We start from the raw sequence: 20,811 nt of genomic DNA, 5'->3' as shown, positions 1-20,811 counted from the left end.
TTTCTGACTCTCATAGACAGCAGTGGAGCCTGTGCTCACCATCAGTGTTCCTGACTCTCATAGACAGCAGCGGAGCCTGTGCTCACCATTAGTGTTCCTGACTCTCATAGACAGCAGGGGAGCCTGTGCTCACCATTAGAGTTTCTGACTCTCATAGACAGCAGTGGAGCCTGTGCTCACCATCAGTGTTCCTGACTCTCATAGACAGCAGTGGAGCCTGTGCTCACCATTAGTGTTCCTAACACTCATAGACAGCAGCGGAGCCTGTGCTCACCATTAGAGTTTCTGACTCTCATAGACAGCAGTGGAGCCTGTGCTCACCATTAGAGTTTCTGACTCTCATAGACAGCAGTGGAGCCTGTGCTCACCATTAGAGTTTCTGACTCTCATAGACAGCAGTGGAGCCTGTGCTCACCATCAGTGTTCCTGACTCTCATAGACAGCAGAGGAGCCTGTGCTCACCATTAGTGTTCCTGACTCTCATAGACAGCAGCAGAGCCTGTGCTCACCATTAGAGTTTCTGACTCTCATAGACAGCAGTGGAGCCTGTGCTCACCATCAGTGTTCCTGACTCTCATAGACAGCAGCGGAGCCTGTGCTCACCATTAGTGTTCCTGACTCTCATAGACAGCAGTGGAGCCTGTGCTCACCATTAGTGTTTCTGACTCTCATAGACAGCAGCGGAGCCTGTGCTCACCATTAGAGTTTCTGACTCTCATAGACAGCAGTGAAGCCTGTGCTCACCATTAGTGTTTCTGACTCTCATAGACAGCAGCGGAGCCTGTGCTCACCATCAGTGTTCCTGACTCTCATAGACAGCAGTGGAGCCTGTGCTCACCATTAGTGTTCCTGACTCTCATAGACAGCAGTGGAGCCTGTGCTCACCATTAGTGTTCCTGACACTCATAGACAGCAGCGGAGCCTTTGCTCACCATTACTGTTTCTGACTCTCATAGACAGCAGCGAAGCCTGTGCTCACATTAGTGTTTCTGACTCTCATAGACAGCAGTGAAGCCTGTGCTCACCATTAGTGTTTCTGACTCTCATAGACAGCAGTGGAGCCTGTGCTCACCATTAGTATTTCTGACTCTCATAGACAGCAGTGGAGCCTGTGCTCACCATTAGTGTTCCTGACATTCATAGACAGCAGCGGAGCCTGTGCTCACCATTAGTGTTTCTGACTCTCATAGACAGCAGTGGAGCCTGTGCTCACCATTAGTGTTTCTGACTCTCATAGACAGCAGTGGAGCCTGTGCTCACCATTAGTATTTCTGACTCTCATAGACAGCAGTGGAGACTGTGCTCACCATTAGTGTTCCTGACATTCATAGACAGCAGCGGAGCCTGTGCTCACCATTAGTGTTTCTGACTCTCATAGACAGCAGTGGAGCCTGTGCTCACCATTAGTGTTCCTGACACTCATAGACAGCAGCGGAGCCTGTGCTCACCATTAGTGTTTCTGACTCTCATAGACAGCAGCGGAGCCTGTGCTCACCATTAGTGTTTCTGACTCTCATAGACAGCAGTGGAGCCTGTGCTCACCATTAGTGTTTCTGACTCTCATAGACAGCAGCGGAGCCTGTGCTCACCATTAGTGTTCCTGACTCTCATAGACAGCAGCGGAGCCTGTGCTCACCATCAGTGTTCCTGACTCTCATAGACAGCAGTGGAGCCTGTGCTCACCATCAGTGTTCCTGACTCTCATAGACAGCAGTGGAGCCTGTGCTCACCATTAGTGTTCCTAACACTCATAGAAAGCAGTGGAGCCTGTGCTCACCATTAGTGTTCCTGACACTCATAGACAGCAGTGGAGCCTGTGCTCACCATTAGTGTTCCTGACATTCATAGACAGCAGCGGAGCCTGTGCTCACCATTAGTGTTTCTGACTCTCATAGACAGCAGTGGAGCCTGTGCTCACCATTAGTGTTCCTGACACTCATAGACAGCAGCGGAGCCTGTGCTCACCATTAGTGTTTCTGACTCTCATAGACAGCAGCGGAGCCTGTGCTCACCATTAGTGTTTCTGACTCTCATAGACAGCAGTGGAGCCTGTGCTCACCATTAGTGTTTCTGACTCTCATAGACAGCAGCGGAGCCTGTGCTCACCATTAGTGTTCCTGACTCTCATAGACAGCAGCGGAGCCTGTGCTCACCATCAGTGTTCCTGACTCTCATAGACAGCAGTGGAGCCTGTGCTCACCATCAGTGTTCCTGACTCTCATAGACAGCAGTGGAGCCTGTGCTCACCATTAGTGTTCCTAACACTCATAGAAAGCAGTGGAGCCTGTGCTCACCATTAGTGTTCCTGACACTCATAGACAGCAGCGGAGCCTGTGCTCACCATTAGTGTTTCTGACTCTCATAGACAGCAGCGGAGCCTGTGCTCACCATAAGTGTTTCTGACTCTCATAGACAGCAGCGGAGCCTGTGCTCACCATTAGTGTTTCTGACTCTCATAGACAGCAGCGGAGCCTGTGCTCACCATTAGTGTTCCTGACTCTCATAGACAGCAGCGGAGCCTGTGCTCACCATCAGTGTTCCTGACTCTCATAGACAGCAGTGGAGCCTGTGCTCACCATTAGTGTTCCTGACTCTAATAGACAGCAGCGGAGCCTGTGCTCACCATTACTGTTCCTGACTCTCATAGACAGCAGTGGAGCCTGTGCTCACCATCAGTGTTTCTGACTCTCATAGACAGCAGCGGAGCTTGTGCTCACCATTACTGCTCCTGACTCTCATAGGCAGTAGCGGAGCCTGTGCTCACCATTAGTGTTTCTGACTCTCATAGACAGCAGTGGAGCCTGTTCTCACCATTAGTGTTTCTGACTCTCATAGACAGCAGTGGAGCCTGTTCTCACCATCAGTGTTTCTGACTCTCATAGACAGCAGTGGAGCCTGTGCTCACCATTAGTGTTCCTGACTCTCATAGACAGCAGCGGAGCCTGTGCTCACCATCGGTGTTCCTGACTCTCATAGACAGCAGCGGAGCCTGTGCTCACCATCAGTGTTTCTGACTCTCATAGACAGCAGTGGAGCCTGTGCTCACCATCAGTGTTCCTGACACTCATAGACAGCAGCGGAGCCTGTGCTCACCATTAGTGTTTCTGACTCTCATAGACAGCAGTGGAGCCTGTGCTCACCATTACTGTTCCTGACTCTCATAGACAGCAGTGGAGCCTGTTCTCACCATCAGTGTTTCTGACTCTCATAGACAGCAGTGGAGCCTGTGCTCACCATTAGTGTTCCTGACTCTCATAGACAGCAGCGGAGCCTGTGCTCACCATCGGTGTTCCTGACTCTCATAGACAGCAGCGGAGCCTGTGCTCACCATCAGTGTTTCTGACTCTCATAGACAGCAGTGGAGCCTGTGCTCACCATCAGTGTTCCTGACACTCATAGACAGCAGCGGAGCCTGTGCTCACCATTAGTGTTTCTGACTCTCATAGACAGCAGTGGAGCCTGTGCTCACCATTACTGTTCCTGACTCTCATAGACAGCAGTGGAGCCTGTGCTCACCATCAGTGTTTCTGACTCCCATAGACAGCAGCGGAGCTTGTGCTCACCATTACTGCTCCTGACTCTCATAGGCAGTAACGGAGCCTGTGCTCACCATTAGTGTTTCTGACTCTCATAGACAGCAGTGGAGCCTGTTCTCACCATTAGTGTTTCTGACTCTCATAGACAGCAGTGGAGCCTGTGCTCACCATCAGTGTTTCTGACTCTCATAGACAGCAGTGGAGCCTGTGCTCACCATTAGTTTTCCTGACTCTCATAGACAGCAGCGGAGCCTGTGCTCACCATCAGTGTTCCTGACTCTCACAGACAGCAGCGGAGCCTGTGCTCACCATCAGTGTTTCTGACTCTCATAGACAGCAGTGGAGCCTGTGCTCACCATCAGTGTTCCTGACACTCATAGACAGCAGCGGAGCCTGTGCTCACCATTAGTGTTTCTGACTCTCATAGACAGCAGTGGAGCCTGTGCTCACCATTAGTGTTCCTGACTTTCATAGACAGCAGTGGAGCCTGTGCTCACCATTAGTGTTTCTGACTCTCATAGACAGCAGCGGAGCCTGTGCTCACCATTAGTGTTTCTGACTCTCATAGACAGCAGTGGAGCCTGTGCTCACCATCAGTGTTTCTGACTCTCATAGACAGCAACGGAGCCTGTGCTAACCATTAGTGTTTCTGGCTCTCATAGACAGCAGCGGAGCCTGTGCTCACCATTAGTGTTTCTGACTCTCATAGACAGCAGTGGAGCCTGTGCTCACCATTAGTGTTTCTGACTCTCATAGACAGCAGCGGAGCCTGTGTTCACCATTAGTGTTCCTGACACTCATAGACAGCAGTGGAGCCTGTGCTCACCATTAGTGTTTCTGACTCTCATAGACAGCAGTGGAGCCTGTGCTCACCATTAGTGTTTCTGACTCTCATAGACAGCAGCGGAGCCTGTGCTCACCATTAGTGTTTCTGACTTTCATAGACAGCAGCGGAGCCTGTGTTCACCAATAGTGTTCCTGTCACTCTTAGAGAGCAGTGGAGTCTGTGCTCACCATTATTGTTTCTGACTCTCATAGACAGCAGCGGAGCGTGTGCTTTACCATTAGTGTTTCTGATTCTCATAGATAGCAGCGGAGCCTGTGCTCACCATTAGTGTTTCTGACTCTCATAGACAGCAGCGGAGCCTGTGCTCACCATTAGTGTTTCTGACTCTCATAGACAGCAGCGGAGCCTGTGCTCACCATTAGTGTTTCTGACTCTCATAGACAGCAGTGGAGCCTGTGCTCACCATTAGTGTTTCTGACTCTCATAGACAGCAGCGGAGCCTGTGCTCACCATTAGTGTTTCTGACTCTCATAGACAGCAGCGGAGCCTGTGCTCACCATTAGTGTTTCTGACTCTCATAGACAGCAGTGGAGCCTGTGCTCACCATTAGAGTTTCTGACTCTCATAGACAGCAGTGGAGCCTGTGCTCACCATTAGTGTTCCTGACTCTCATAGACAGCAGCGGAGCCTGTGCTCACCATTAGTGTTCCTGACTCTCATAGACAGCAGCGGAGCCTGTGCTCACCATTAGTGTTCCTGACTCTCATAGACAGCAGTGGAGCCTGTGCTCACCATCAGTGTTTCTGACTCTCATAGACAGCAGCGGAGCCTGTGCTCACCATTAGTGTTCCTGACTCTCATAGACAGCAGTGGAGCCTGTGCTCACCATTAGTGTTCCTGACTCTCATAGACAGCAGTGGAGCCTGTGCTCACCATCAGTGTTTCTGACTCTCATAGACAGCAGCGGAGCCTGTGCTTACCGGCAGTGTTGTTAAGTTGTTGTCAGGTCAGGACTTTGCAAGAACTAACACTTACAACATATGTAGCAAATCAGATTTTCAGAGCCAAAAAAAAAAATCAGTGCAATGTGTTACAGTAAAGCAAATCAGATTCTTGTCACATGATTGCGAAATGTTCTTTTTTGGGGAAGTTTTTGGCAAAAGTTTGGTTCTCATTCCCATAAACATAATAATCATATTCTCCATCTTTCCAGATATAATTCACTTTGGTGAGCGGCAGCCATTCAATGCTGTGTCTCTGTGGGGGTCGGAGGAGATGACATCACGTCAGACAATAGTAATGATGACATCACACACCTGTCTCTGTATTATACTGTAATATCCTGTAATGATGACATCACACACCTGTCTCTGTATTATACTGTAATATCCTGTAATGATGACATCACACACCTGTCTCTGTATTATACTGTAATATCCTGTAATGATGACATCACACACCTGTCTGTGTATTATACTGTAATATCCTGTAATGATGACATCACACACCTGTCTGTGTATTATACTGTAATATCCTGTAATGATGACATCACACACCTGTCTCTGTATTATACTGTAATATCCTGTAATGATGACATCACACACCTGTCTCTGTATTATACTGTAATATCCTGTAATGATGACATCACACACCTGTCTGTGTATTATACTGTAATATCCTGTAATGATGACATCACACACCTGTCTGTGTATTATACTGTAATATCCTGTAATGATGACATCACACACCTGTCTCTGTATTATACTGTAATATCATGTAATGATGACATCACACACCTGTCTGTGTATTATACTGTAATATCCTGTAATGATGACATCACACACCTGTCTCTGTATTATACTGTAATATCCTGTAATGATGACATCACACACCTGTCTCTGTATTATACTGTAATATCCTGTAATGGTGACATCACACTCCTGTCTCTGTATTATACTGTAATATCCTGTAATGATGACATCACACACCTGTCTGTGTATTATACTGTAATATCCTGTAATGATGACATCACACTCCTGTCTCTGTATTATACTGTAATATCCTGTAATGATGACATCACACACCTGTCTCTGTATTATACTGTAATATCCTGTAATGATGACATCACACACCTGTCTCTGTATTATACTGTAATATCCTGTAATGATGACATCACACACCTGTCTGTGTATTATACTGTAATATCCTGTAATGATGACATCACACACCTGTCTGTGTATTATACTGTAATATCCTGTAATGATGACATCACACACCTGTCTCTGTATTATACTGTAATATCCTGTAATGATGACATCACACACCTGTCTCTGTATTATACTGTAATATCCTGTAATGATGACATCACACACCTGTCTCTGTATTATCCTGTAATATCCTGTAATGATGACATCACACACCTGTCTCTGTATTATACTGTAATATCCTGTAATGATGACATCACACACCTGTCTCTGTATTATACTGTAATACCCTGTAATGATGACATCACACACCTGTCTCTGTATTATACTGTAATACCCTGTAATGATGACATCACACACCTGTCTGTGTATTATACTGTAATATCCTGTAATGATGACATCACACACCTGTCTGTGTATTATACTGTAATACCTTGTAATGATGACATCACACACCTGTCTCTGTATTATACTGTAATACCCTGTAATGATGACATCACACACCTGTCTCTGTGTATTATACTGTAATATCCTGTAATGATGACATCACACACCTGTCTCTGTATTATACTGTAAAATCCTGTAATGATGACATCACACACCTGTCTCTGTATTATACCGTAAAATCCTGTAATGATGACATCACACACCTGTCTCTGTATTATACCGTAATATCCTGTAATGATGACATCATACACCTGTCTCTGTATTATACCGTAATATCCTGTAATGATGACATCACACACCTGTCTCTGTGTATTATCCTGTAATATCCTGTAATGATGACATCACACACCTGTCTCTGTATTATACTGTAATACCCTGTAATGATGACATCACACACCTGTCTCTGTGTATTATCCTGTAATATCCTGTAATGATGACATCACACACCTGTCTCTGTATTATACTGTAATACCCTGTAATGATGACATCACACACCTGTCTCTGTATTATACTGTAATACCCTGTAATGATGACATCACACACCTGTCTCTGTGTATTATCCTGTAATATCCTGTAATGATGACATCACACACCTGTCTCTGTATTATACTGTAATATCCTGTAATGATGACATCACACACCTGTCTCTGTATTATACTGTAATATCCTGTAATGATGACATCACACACCTGTCTCTGTATTATACTGTAATATCCTGTAATGATGACATCACACACCTGTCTCTGTATTATACTGTAATACCCTGTAATGATGACATCACACACCTGTCTCTGTATTATACTGTAATACCCTGTAATGATGACATCACACACCTGTCTCTGTGTATTATCCTGTAATATCCTGTAATGATGACATCACACACCTGTCTCTGTATTATACTGTAATATCCTGTAATGATGACATCACACACCTGTCTCTGTATTATACTGTAATATCCTGTAATGATGACATCACACACCTGTCTCTGTGTATTATACTGTAATATCCTGTAATGATGACATCACACACCTGTCTCTGTGTATTATCCTGTAATATCCTGTAATGATGACATCACACACCTGTCTCTGTATTATACTGTAATATCCTGTAATGATGACATCACACACCTGTCTCTGTATTATACTGTAATATCCTGTAATGATGACATCACACACCTGTCTCTGTATTATACTGTAATATCCTGTAATGATGACATCACACACCTGTCTCTGTATTATACTGTAATACCCTGTAATGATGACATCACACACCTGTCTCTGTATTATACTGTAATACCCTGTAATGATGACATCACACACCTGTCTCTGTGTATTATCCTGTAATATCCTGTAATGATGACATCACACACCTGTCTCTGTATTATACTGTAATATCCTGTAATGATGACATCACACACCTGTCTCTGTATTATACTGTAATATCCTGTAATGATGACATCACACACCTGTCTCTGTGTATTATACTGTAATATCCTGTAATGATGACATCACACACCTGTCTCTGTATTATACTGTAATACCCTGTAATGATGACATCACACACCTGTCTCTGTATTATACTGTAATACCCTGTAATGATGACATCACACACCTGTCTCTGTATTATACTGTAATATCCTGTAATGATGACATCACACACCTGTCTCTGTATTATACTGTAATACCCTGTAATGATGACATCACACACCTGTCTCTGTATTATACTGTAATACCCTGTAATGATGACATCACACACCTGTCTCTGTATTATACTGTAATATCCTGTAATGATGACATCACACACCTGTCTCTGTATTATACTGTAATATCCTGTAATGATGACATCACACACCTGTCTCTGTATTATACTGTAATATCCTGTAATGATGACATCACACACCTGTCTCTGTGTATTATCCTGTAATATCCTGTAATGATGACATCACACACCTGTCTCTGTATTATACTGTAATACCCTGTAATGATGACATCACACACCTGTCTCTGTGTATTATCCTGTAATATCCTGTAATGATGACATCACACACCTGTCTCTGTATTATACTGTAATACCCTGTAATGATGACATCACACACCTGTCTCTGTGTATTATCCTGTAATATCCTGTAATGATGACATCACACACCTGTCTCTGTATTATACTGTAATATCCTGTAATGATGACATCACACACCTGTCTCTGTATTATACTGTAATATCCTGTAATGATGACATCACACACCTGTCTCTGTATTATACTGTAATATCCTGTAATGATGACATCACACACCTGTCTCTGTATTATACTGTAATACCCTGTAATGATGACATCACACACCTGTCTCTGTATTATACTGTAATATCCTGTAATGATGACATCGCACACCTGTCTCTGTATTATACTGTAATATCCTGTAATGATGACATCACACACCTGTCTCTGTATTATACCGTAATATCCTGTAATGATGACATCACACACCTGTCTCTATATTATACCGTAATATCCTGTAATGATGACATCACACACCTGACTCTATATTATACTGTAATATCCTGTAATGATGACATCACACACCTGTCTCTGTGTATTATACTGTAATATGCTGTAATGATGACATCACACACCTGTCTCTGTATTATACTGTAATATCCTGTAATGATGACATCACACACCTGTCTCTGTATTATACTGTAATACCCTGTAATGATGACATCACACACCTGTCTCTGTGTATTATACTGTAATATGCTGTAATGATGACATCACACACCTGTCTCTGTATTATACTGTAATATCCTGTAATGATGACATCACACACCTGTCTCTGTATTATCCTGTAATACCCTGTAATGATGACATCACACACCTGTCTCTGTATTATACTGTAATATCCTGTAATGATGACATCACACACCTGTCTGTGTATTATACTGTAATATCCTGTAATGATGACATCACACACCTGTCTCTGTATTATACTGTAATATCCTGTGATGATGACATCACACACCTGTCTCTGTATTATACTGTAATACCCTGTAATGATGACATCACACACCTGTCTCTGTATTATACTGTAATATCCTGTAATGATGACATCACACACCTGTCTCTGTGTTATACTGTAATATCCTGTAATGATGACATCACACACCTGTCTCTGTATTATACTGTAATATCCTGTAATGATGACATCACACACCTGTCTCTGTATTATACTGTAATACCCTGTAATGATGACATCACACAATTGTCTCTGTATTATACTGTAATATCCTGTAATGATGACATCACACACCTGTCTCTGTATTATACTGTAATATCCTGTAATGATGACATCACACACCTGTCTCTGTATTATACTGTAATATCCTGTAATGATGACATCACACACCTGTCTCTGTATTATAATGTAATATCCTGTAATGATGACATCACACACCTGTCTCTGTATTATACTGTAATACCCTGTAATGATGACATCACACACCTGTCTCTGTATTATACTGTAATATCCTGTAATGATGACATCACACACCTGTCTCTGTATTATACTGTAATATCCTGTAATGGTGACATCACACACCTGTCTCTGTATTATACTGTAATATCCTGTAATGATGACATCACACACCTGTCTGTGTATTATACTGTAATATCCTGTAATGATGACATCACACACCTGTCTCTGTATTATACTGTAATATCCTGTAATGATGACATCACACACCTGTCTCTGTATTATACTTTAATACCCTGTAATGATGACATCACACACCTGTCTCTGTATTATACTGTAATATCCTGTAATGATGACATCACACACCTGTCTCTGTATTATACTGTAATATCCTGTAATGATGACATCACACACCTGTCTCTGTATTATACTGTAATACCCTGTAATGATGACATCACACACCTGTCTCTGTATTATACTGTAATATCCTGTAATGATGACATCACACACCTGTCTCTGTATTATACTGTAATACCCTGTAATGATGACATCACACACCTGTCTCTGTGTATTATCCTGTAATATCCTGTAATGATGACATCACACACCTGTCTGTGTATTATACTGTAATATCCTGTAATGATGACATCACACACCTGTCTGTGTATTATACTGTAATATCCTGTAATGATGACATCACACACCTGTCTCTGTATTATACCGTAATATCCTGTAATGATGACATCACACACCTGTCTCTATATTATACCGTAATATCCTGTAATGATGACATCACACACCTGTCTCTGTATTATACTGTAATACCCTGTAATGATGACATCACACACCTGTCTCTGTATTATACTGTAATATCCTGTAATGATGACATCACACACCTGTCTCTGTATTATACTGTAATACCCTGTAATGATGACATCACACACCTGTCTCTGTGTATTATCCTGTAATATCCTGTAATGATGACATCACACACCTGTCTGTGTATTATACTGTAATATCCTGTAATGATGACATCACACACCTGTCTGTGTATTATACTGTAATATCCTGTAATGATGACATCACACACCTGTCTCTGTATTATACCGTAATATCCTGTAATGATGACATCACACACCTGTCTCTATATTATACCGTAATATCCTGTAATGATGACATCACACACCTGTCTCTGTATTATACTGTAATATCCTGTAATGATGACATCACACACCTGTCTCTGTATTATACTGTAATATCCTGTAATGATGACATCACACACCTGACTCTATATTATACTGTAATATCCTGTAATGATGACATCACACACCTGTCTCTGTATTATACTGTAATATCCTGTAATGATGACATCACACACCTTTCTCTGTATTATACTGTAATACCCTGTAATGATGACATCACACACCTGTCTCTGTATTATCCTGTCATACCCTGTAATGATGACATCACACACCTGTCTCTGTATTATACTGTAATATCCTGTAATGATGACATCACACACCTGTCTGTGTATTATACTGTAATATCCTGTAATGATGACATCACACACCTGTCTCTGTATTATACTGTAATATCCTGTGATGATGACATCACACACCTGTCTCTGTATTATCCTGTAATACCCTGTAATGATGACATCACACACCTGTCTCTGTATTATACTGTAATACCCTGTAATGATGACATCACACACCTGTCTCTGTATTATACTGTAATATCCTGTAATGATGACATCACACACCTGTCTCTGTATTATACTGTAATATCCTGTAATGATGACATCACACACCTGTCTCTGTATTATACTGTAATATCCTGTAATGATGACATCACACACCTGTCTCTGTATTATACTGTAATATCCTGTAATGATGACATCACACACCTGTCTTTGTATTATACTGTAATACCCTGTAATGATGACATCACACACCTGTCTCTGTATTATACTGTAATATCCTGTAATGATGACATCACACACCTGTCTCTGTATTATACTGTAATATCCTGTAATGATGACATCACACACCTGTCTCTGTATTATACTGTAATATCCTGTAATGATGACATCACACACCTGTCTCTGTATTATACTGTAATACCCTGTAATGATGACATCACACACCTGTCTCTGTATTATACTGTAATATCCTGTAATGATGACATCACACACCTGTCTCTGTATTATACTGTAATATCCTGTAATGATGACATCACACACCTGTCTCTGTATTATACTGTAATATCCTGTAATGATGACATCACACACCTGTCTCTGTATTATAATGTAATATCCTGTAATGATGACATCACACACCTGTCTCTGTATTATAATGTAATATCCTGTAATGATGACATCACACACCTGTCTCTGTATTATACTGTAATATCCTGTAATGATGACATCACACACCTGTCTCTGTATTACACTGTAATACCCTGTAATGATGACATCACACACCTGTCTCTGTATTATACTGTAATATCCTGTAATGATGACATCACACACCTGTCTCTGTATTATACTGTAATATCCTGTAATGATGACATCACACACCTATCTCTGTATTATACTGTAATATCCTGTAATGATGACATCACACACCTGTCTCTGTATTATACTTTAATACCCTGTAATGATGACATCACACACCTGTCTCTGTATTATACTGTAATATCCTGTAATGATGACATCACACGCCTGTCTCTGTATTATACTGTAATACCCTGTAATGATGACATCACACACCTGTCTCTGTATTATACTGTAATATCCTGTAATGATGACATCACACACCTGTCTCTGTATTATGCTGTAATACCCTGTAATGATGACATCACACACCTGTCTCTGTATTATACTGTAATATCCTGTAATGATGACATCACACACCTGTCTCTGTATTATACTGTAATATCCTGTAATGGTGACATCACACACCTGTCTCTGTATTATACTGTAATATCCTGTAATGATGACATCACACACCTGTCTCTGTATTATACTGTAATATCCTGTAATGATGACATCACACACCTGTCTCTGTATTATACTGTAATATCCTGTAATGGTGACATCACACACCTGTCTCTGTATTATACTGTAATATCCTGTAATGATGACATCACACACCTGTCTCTGTATTATACTGTAATATCCTGTAATGATGACATCACACACCTGTCTCTGTATTATACTGTAATATCCTGTAATGATGACATCACACACCTGTCTCTGTATTATACTGTAATATCCTGTAATGATGACATCACACACCTGTCTCTGTATTATACTGTAATACCCTGTAATGATGACATCACACACCTGTCTCTGTATTATACTGTAATATCCTGTAATGATGACATCACACACCTGTCTCTGTATTATACTGTAATATCCTGTAATGATGACATCACACACCTGTCTCTGTATTATACTGTAATATCCTGTAATGATGACATCACACACCTGTCTCTGTATTATAATGTAATATCCTGTAATGATGACATCACACACCTGTCTCTGTATTATAATGTAATATCCTGTAATGATGACATCACACACCTGTCTCTGTATTATACTGTAATATCCTGTAATGATGACATCACACACCTGTCTCTGTATTACACTGTAATACCCTGTAATGATGACATCACACACCTGTCTCTGTATTATACTGTAATATCCTGTAATGATGACATCACACACCTGTCTCTGTATTATACTGTAATATCCTGTAATGATGACATCACACACCTATCTCTGTATTATACTGTAATATCCTGTAATGATGACATCACACACCTGTCTCTGTATTATACTTTAATACCCTGTAATGATGACATCACACACCTGTCTCTGTATTATACTGTAATATCCTGTAATGATGACATCACACGCCTGTCTCTGTATTATACTGTAATACCCTGTAATGATGACATCACACACCTGTCTCTGTATTATACTGTAATATCCTGTAATGATGACATCACACACCTGTCTCTGTATTATGCTGTAATACCCTGTAATGATGACATCACACACCTGTCTCTGTATTATACTGTAATATCCTGTAATGATGACATCACACACCTGTCTCTGTATTATACTGTAATATCCTGTAATGGTGACATCACACACCTGTCTCTGTATTATACTGTAATATCCTGTAATGATGACATCACACACCTGTCTCTGTATTATACTGTAATATCCTGTAATGATGACATCACACACCTGTCTCTGTATTATACTGTAATATCCTGTAATGATGACATCACACACCTGTCTCTGTATTATACTGTAATATCCTGTAATGATGACATCACACACCTGTCTCTGTATTATACTGTAATACCCTGTAATGATGACATCACACACCTGTCTCTGTATTATGCTGTAATACCCTGTAATGATGACATCACACACCTGTCTCTGTATTATACTGTAATATCCTGTAATGATGACATCACACACCTGTCTCTGTATTATACTGTAATACCCTGTAATGATGACATCACACACCTGTCTCTGTATTATACTGTAATATCCTGTAATGATGACATCACACACCTGTCTCTGTATTATACTGTAATATCCTGTAATGATGACATCACACACCTGTCTCTGTATTATACTGTAATACCCTGTAATGATGACATCACACACCTGTCTCTGTATTATACTGTAATATCCTGTAATGATGACATCACACACCTGTCTCTGTATTATACTGTAATATCCTGTAATGATGACATCACACACCTGTCTCTGTATTATACTGTAATATCCTGTAATGATGACATCACACACCTGTCTCTGTATTATAATGTAATATCCTGTAATGATGACATCACACACCTGTCTCTGTATTATAATGTAATATCCTGTAATGATGACATCACACACCTGTCTCTGTATTATACTGTAATATCCTGTAATGATGACATCACACACCTGTCTCTGTATTATACTTTAATACCCTGTAATGATGACATCACACACCTGTCTCTGTATTATACTGTAATATCCTGTAATGATGACATCACACACCTGTCTCTGTATTATACTGTAATACCCTGTAATGATGACATCACACACCTGTCTCTGTATTATACTGTAATATCCTGTAATGATGACATCACACACCTGTCTCTGTATTATGCTGTAATACCCTGTAATGATGACATCACACACCTGTCTCTGTATTATACTGTAATATCCTGTAATGGTGACATCACACACCTGTCTCTGTATTATACTGTAATATCCTGTAATGATGACATCACACACCTGTCTCTGTATTATACTGTAATATCCTGTAATGATGACATCACACACCTGTCTCTGTATTATACTGTAATATCCTGTAATGATGACATCACACACCTGTCTCTGTATTATACTGTAATATCCTGTAATGATGACATCACACACCTGTCTCTGTATTATACTGTAATACCCTGTAATGATGACATCACACACCTGTCTCTGTATTATGCTGTAATACCCTGTAATGATGACATCACACACCTGTCTCTGTATTATACTGTAATATCCTGTAATGATGACATCACATACCTGTCTCTGTATTATACTGTAATACCCTGTAATGATGACATCACACACCTGTCTCTGTATTATACTGTAATATCCTGTAATGATGACATCACACACCTGTCTCTGTATTATACTGTAATATCCTGTAATGATGACATCACACACCTGTCTCTGTAATATACTGTAATATCCTGTAATGATGACATCACACACCTGTCTCTGTATTATACTGTAATATCCTGTAATGATGACATCACACACCTGTCTCTGTATTATACTGTAATATCCTGTAATGATGACATCACACACCTGTCTGTGTATTATACTGTAATACCCTGTAATGATGACATCACACACCTGTCTGTGTATTATACTGTAATATCCTGTAATGATGACATCACACACCTGTCTCTGTATTATACTGTAATATCCTGTAATGATGACATCACACACCTGTCTCTGTATTATACTGTAATATCCTGTAATGATGACATCACACACCTGTCTCTGTATTATACTGTAATATCCTGTAATGATGACATCACACACCCGTCTCTGCGTTATGCTGTAATACCCTGTAATGATGACATCACACTCCTGTCTCTGTATTATACTGTAATATCCTGTAATGATGACATCACACACCTGTCTGTGTTTTATACTGTAATATCCTGTAATGATGACATCACACACCTGTCTCTGTATTATACTGTAATATCCTGTAATGATGACATCACACACCTGTCTCTGTATTATACTGTAATACCCTGTAATGATGACATCACACACCTGTCTCTGTATTATGCTGTAATACCCTGTAATGATGACATCACACACCTGTCTCTGTATTATACTGTAATACCCTGTAATGATGACATCACACACCTGTCTCTGTATTATGCTGTAATACCCTGTAATGATGACATCACACACCTGTCTCTGTATTATACTGTAATATCCTGTAATGATGACATCACATACCTGTCTCTGTATTATACTGTAATACCCTGTAATGATGACATCACACACCTGTCTCTGTATTATACTGTAATATCCTGTAATGATGACATCACACACCTGTCTCTGTATTATACTGTAATATCCTGTAATGATGACATCACACACCTGTCTCTGTATTATACTGTAATATCCTGTAATGATGACATCACACACCTGTCTGTGTATTATACTTTAATATCCTGTAATGATGACATCACGCACCTGTCTGTGTATTATACTGTAATATCCTGTAATGATGACATCCCACACCTGTCTCTGTATTATACTGTAATATCCTGTAATGATGACATCACACACCTGTCTGTGTATTATACTGTAATACCCTGTAATGATGACATCACACACCTGTCTGTGTATTATACTGTAATATCCTGTAATGATGACATCACACTCCTGTCTCTGTAATATACTGTAATATCCTGTAATGATGACATCACACACCTGTCTCTGTATTATACTGTAATATCCTGTAATGGTGACATCACACACCTGTCTCTGTATTATACTGTAATATCCTGTAATGATGACATCACACACCTGTCTCTGTAATATACTGTAATATCCTGTAATGATGACATCACACACCTGTCTCTGTATTATGCTGTAATACCCTGTAATGATGACATCACACACCTGTCTCTGTATTATCCTGTAATATCCTGTAATGATGACATCACACACCTGTCTCTGTATTATACTGTAATATCCTGTAATGATGACATCCCACACCTGTCTCTGTATTATACTGTAATATCCTGTAATGATGACATCACACACCTGTCTGTGTATTATACTGTAATACCCTGTAATGATGACATCACACACCTGTCTGTGTATTATACTGTAATATCCTGTAATGATGACATCACACACCTGTCTCTGTATTATACTGTAATATCCTGTAATGATGACATCACACACCTGTCTCTGTATTATACTGTAATATCCTGTAATGATGACATCACACACCTGTCTCTGTATTATACTGTAATATCCTGTAATGATGACATCACACACCCGTCTCTGCGTTATGCTGTAATACCCTGTAATGATGACATCACACTCCTGTCTCTGTATTATACTGTAATATCCTGTAATGATGACATCACACACCTGTCTCTGTATTATACTGTAATATCCTGTAATGATGACATCACACACCTGTCTCTGTATTATACTGTAATATCCTGTAATGATGACATCACACACCTGTCTCTGTATTATACTGTAATATCCTGTAATGATGACATCACACACCTGTCTCTGTATTATACTGTAATATCCTGTAATGATGACATCACACACCTGTCTCTGTATTATACTGTAATACCCTGTAATGATGACATCACACACCTGTCTCTGTATTATACTGTAATATCCTGTAATGATGACATCACGCACCTGTCTCTGTATTATACTGTAATATCCTGTAATGATGACATCACACACCTGTCTCTGTATTATACTGTAATATCCTGTAATGATGACATCACACACCCGTCTCTGCGTTATGCTGTAATACCCTGTAATGATGACATCACACACCTGTCTCAGGATTTTGCTCTCTGTAAGTTCTGCTCGATGCTGAGAGATCCCATTTTTCGATGCTTTGTTAATTGATGGTTCATGGAAATGTGTGACAGGCGACACCTGGAGATACAGGAGACAGAAAGTACTGTAAGCGCTTTATTAGTAAGAGATGGATTTATTGGATGATCTAGACAGGATGATTACTAGGGGTAGAGCGTTATTACACCCGGGGCATGCTGGGCCTTGTAGTCCTCCCACAGCTCAGCCCCTGTATCTCACCATTTTCTGCTCATCATAAAACATCTTTAGTCCGGTCACATTCTTGAAACATTCAGTTGGAAAATCTGATTTGTTGTCGGCGATGAACTCAAAATTGTGATTTTCCCTGAAACCGGCGAAAACAAAAACTAATTAAACAAATTCATGAAATGTTTTTTGATAGAGGAACATGGACATTGCTTCAGAAAATATCACCGACCCAAAACGTATAGAGAGGAGGCTCCATTCATCTCACATGTGTTACCACCAGGATACAATGTATCCTGCTGTATGTGTATACTGTACACTCATTATATACTGTATCCTTCCACTATATTCTTATACTGAGTGCTCAAACCATACTGTAACCTCATACTGTATCCTTATACTATATGCTTATACTGAATGATTATACCATAAGCTTATACTGTATGGGCAGCACTGTGGCTCAGTGGTCAGCATTACAGCCTTGCAGCGCTAGGGACCTGGGTTCAAATTCCACGGTCTACATCTAGTTGTGTGGCAATGTAACAGGAGCCTCCTGAGTGATGTAAATATTCTTATTTGGACAGTTCTATCACTCAGCGGAGGCCGGGGAAGGATGCAGTACATTTGCATTTGTCCCTCATAGCCTTTAATGGCCTTTACCAGACATATACTGCATCCAGTGATGAAGGAGGATGATATAGTGAAGACTGCTGCGTTATTTCATCCAGTGTCTTCTGCTGGATTTTATGTCTACTGAGTAGACACACAACGATCTCCTGCCGCTCGGCTACATTATATAACCAACTCCAGGTTCTTAGTTACATTTTGATCACATTGTATAAGCCACCAACCACTTCACGGTGACCTCTTTATGGTGGGTCACTACGCTATTATGTGCGGCATCACATGGCGTCACATGGCGTCCACCACGGCAGGGACCAAGACCCGGTTGCCCCCCAGGCTCCAGGCCCCAGGCCCCCACCGGCACCGCACCTCAGAAGCGGCGGACGCCATGCAATACCGCACCATGTGAACAGGAAACAAGGCTCACCATGTGTGGACAGGTCCTGAATACTCACTGTTCCATGTGGTCTCAGACACCAGCTGAGAGGAGGTAGGTGGCCACTATATGCCGTCTCCTCCTAATTTAAAAGCACCTGGGTCGAATGGGGCGGAGTGCTGGTACCAGGCAAAACAAAATAAATGAAGCCCACCTTGAAGTGGTTGGTGGCTTATACAATGTGATCAAAATGTAACTAAGAACCTGGAGTTGGTTATATAATGTAGCCGAGCGGCAGGAGGTCATTGTGTGGTGTGTGCATGTGAGGTCCAGTTCTTTTTCTCTCCCCATGTACGCTCCGCATATATGCTGGAACCTTCCATGACATATTTATAATATTGCGAATATACATAAACAATACTGTACAAATAACAAGTATACAATACTATAGAGGTTACATACATGAAGCTGCTATACTGTACACATATCTAATAGAGATATACTGTGTACATAAATAACTCCGTCATACTGTGATATAGTACTGTCATACTTGTACCATTATACTGTAATATAATACTGCTATACTTGTACCATTATACTGTAATATAATACTGTCATACTTGTACCATTATACTGTCATATAATACTCCTATACTTGTACCATTGTACTGTGATATAATACTGCTATACTTGTACCATTGTACTGTTAGTTGTAGGAACTGGTGAAGTTTCCCGGTGCCGGAACATGTGAGACATCGCCGGTAACCAAAACCCCCGCACCCGGGGCAGCTGCAGAGAGATGGCGGTACAATGTGTTATATCATGTGTACAGAGGAGCACATCTACACTACAGTTATATATATGGGGTGGGGGGTCCTCACTTACCGCGCATACCCCATTCCAGCGCACGAAACGCACCGACCAAGAACATTGCGGCCAAAGCCGTGACATAACAAGCACCGGCCCTGAGGAGGGAACATTGTACATTTTATATTGG

At 40.9% G+C, this 20,811-nt stretch overlaps 1 protein-coding gene across 1 annotated transcript; it reads right to left on the bottom strand.

Moving 5' to 3' along the window:
• Positions 1–5,364: 5,364 nt before the first annotated feature.
• LOC140104604 (protein SSUH2 homolog) lies at positions 5,365–20,774 on the bottom strand. The gene is made up of 5 exons (XM_072128220.1): positions 20,700–20,774; positions 20,511–20,603; positions 18,848–18,953; positions 18,584–18,688; positions 5,365–5,580 (listed from the first exon to the last, which is right to left on the bottom strand). The coding sequence occupies exons 1-5, from the start codon at positions 20,711–20,713 to the stop codon at positions 5,440–5,442; spliced, it is 459 nt and encodes a 152-aa protein (XP_071984321.1). The 5' UTR covers positions 20,714–20,774; the 3' UTR covers positions 5,365–5,439.
• Between the last annotated feature and the right edge of the window lie 37 nt (positions 20,775–20,811).

The sequence above is a fragment of the Engystomops pustulosus genome, chromosome 10, assembly GCF_040894005.1.
Source record: "Engystomops pustulosus chromosome 10, aEngPut4.maternal, whole genome shotgun sequence".
Classification (NCBI taxonomy): domain Eukaryota; kingdom Metazoa; phylum Chordata; class Amphibia; order Anura; family Leptodactylidae; genus Engystomops; species Engystomops pustulosus.
This window is presented reverse-complemented; position numbering and strand designations above follow the sequence as displayed.

What these genes read in the sequence shown, in the direction of transcription:
- LOC140104604 (XM_072128220.1), bottom strand. An exon ending in TTTATGATGAGCAGAAAATG is followed by an intron (nt 18,689 to 18,847) that starts GTGAGATACAGG and finishes CTGTATCTCCAG; the next exon opens with GTGTCGCCTGTCACACATTT. An exon ending in AGAGCAAAATCCTGAGACAG is followed by an intron (nt 5,581 to 18,583) that starts GTGTGTGATGTC and finishes CGACCCCCACAG; the next exon opens with AGACACAGCATTGAATGGCT.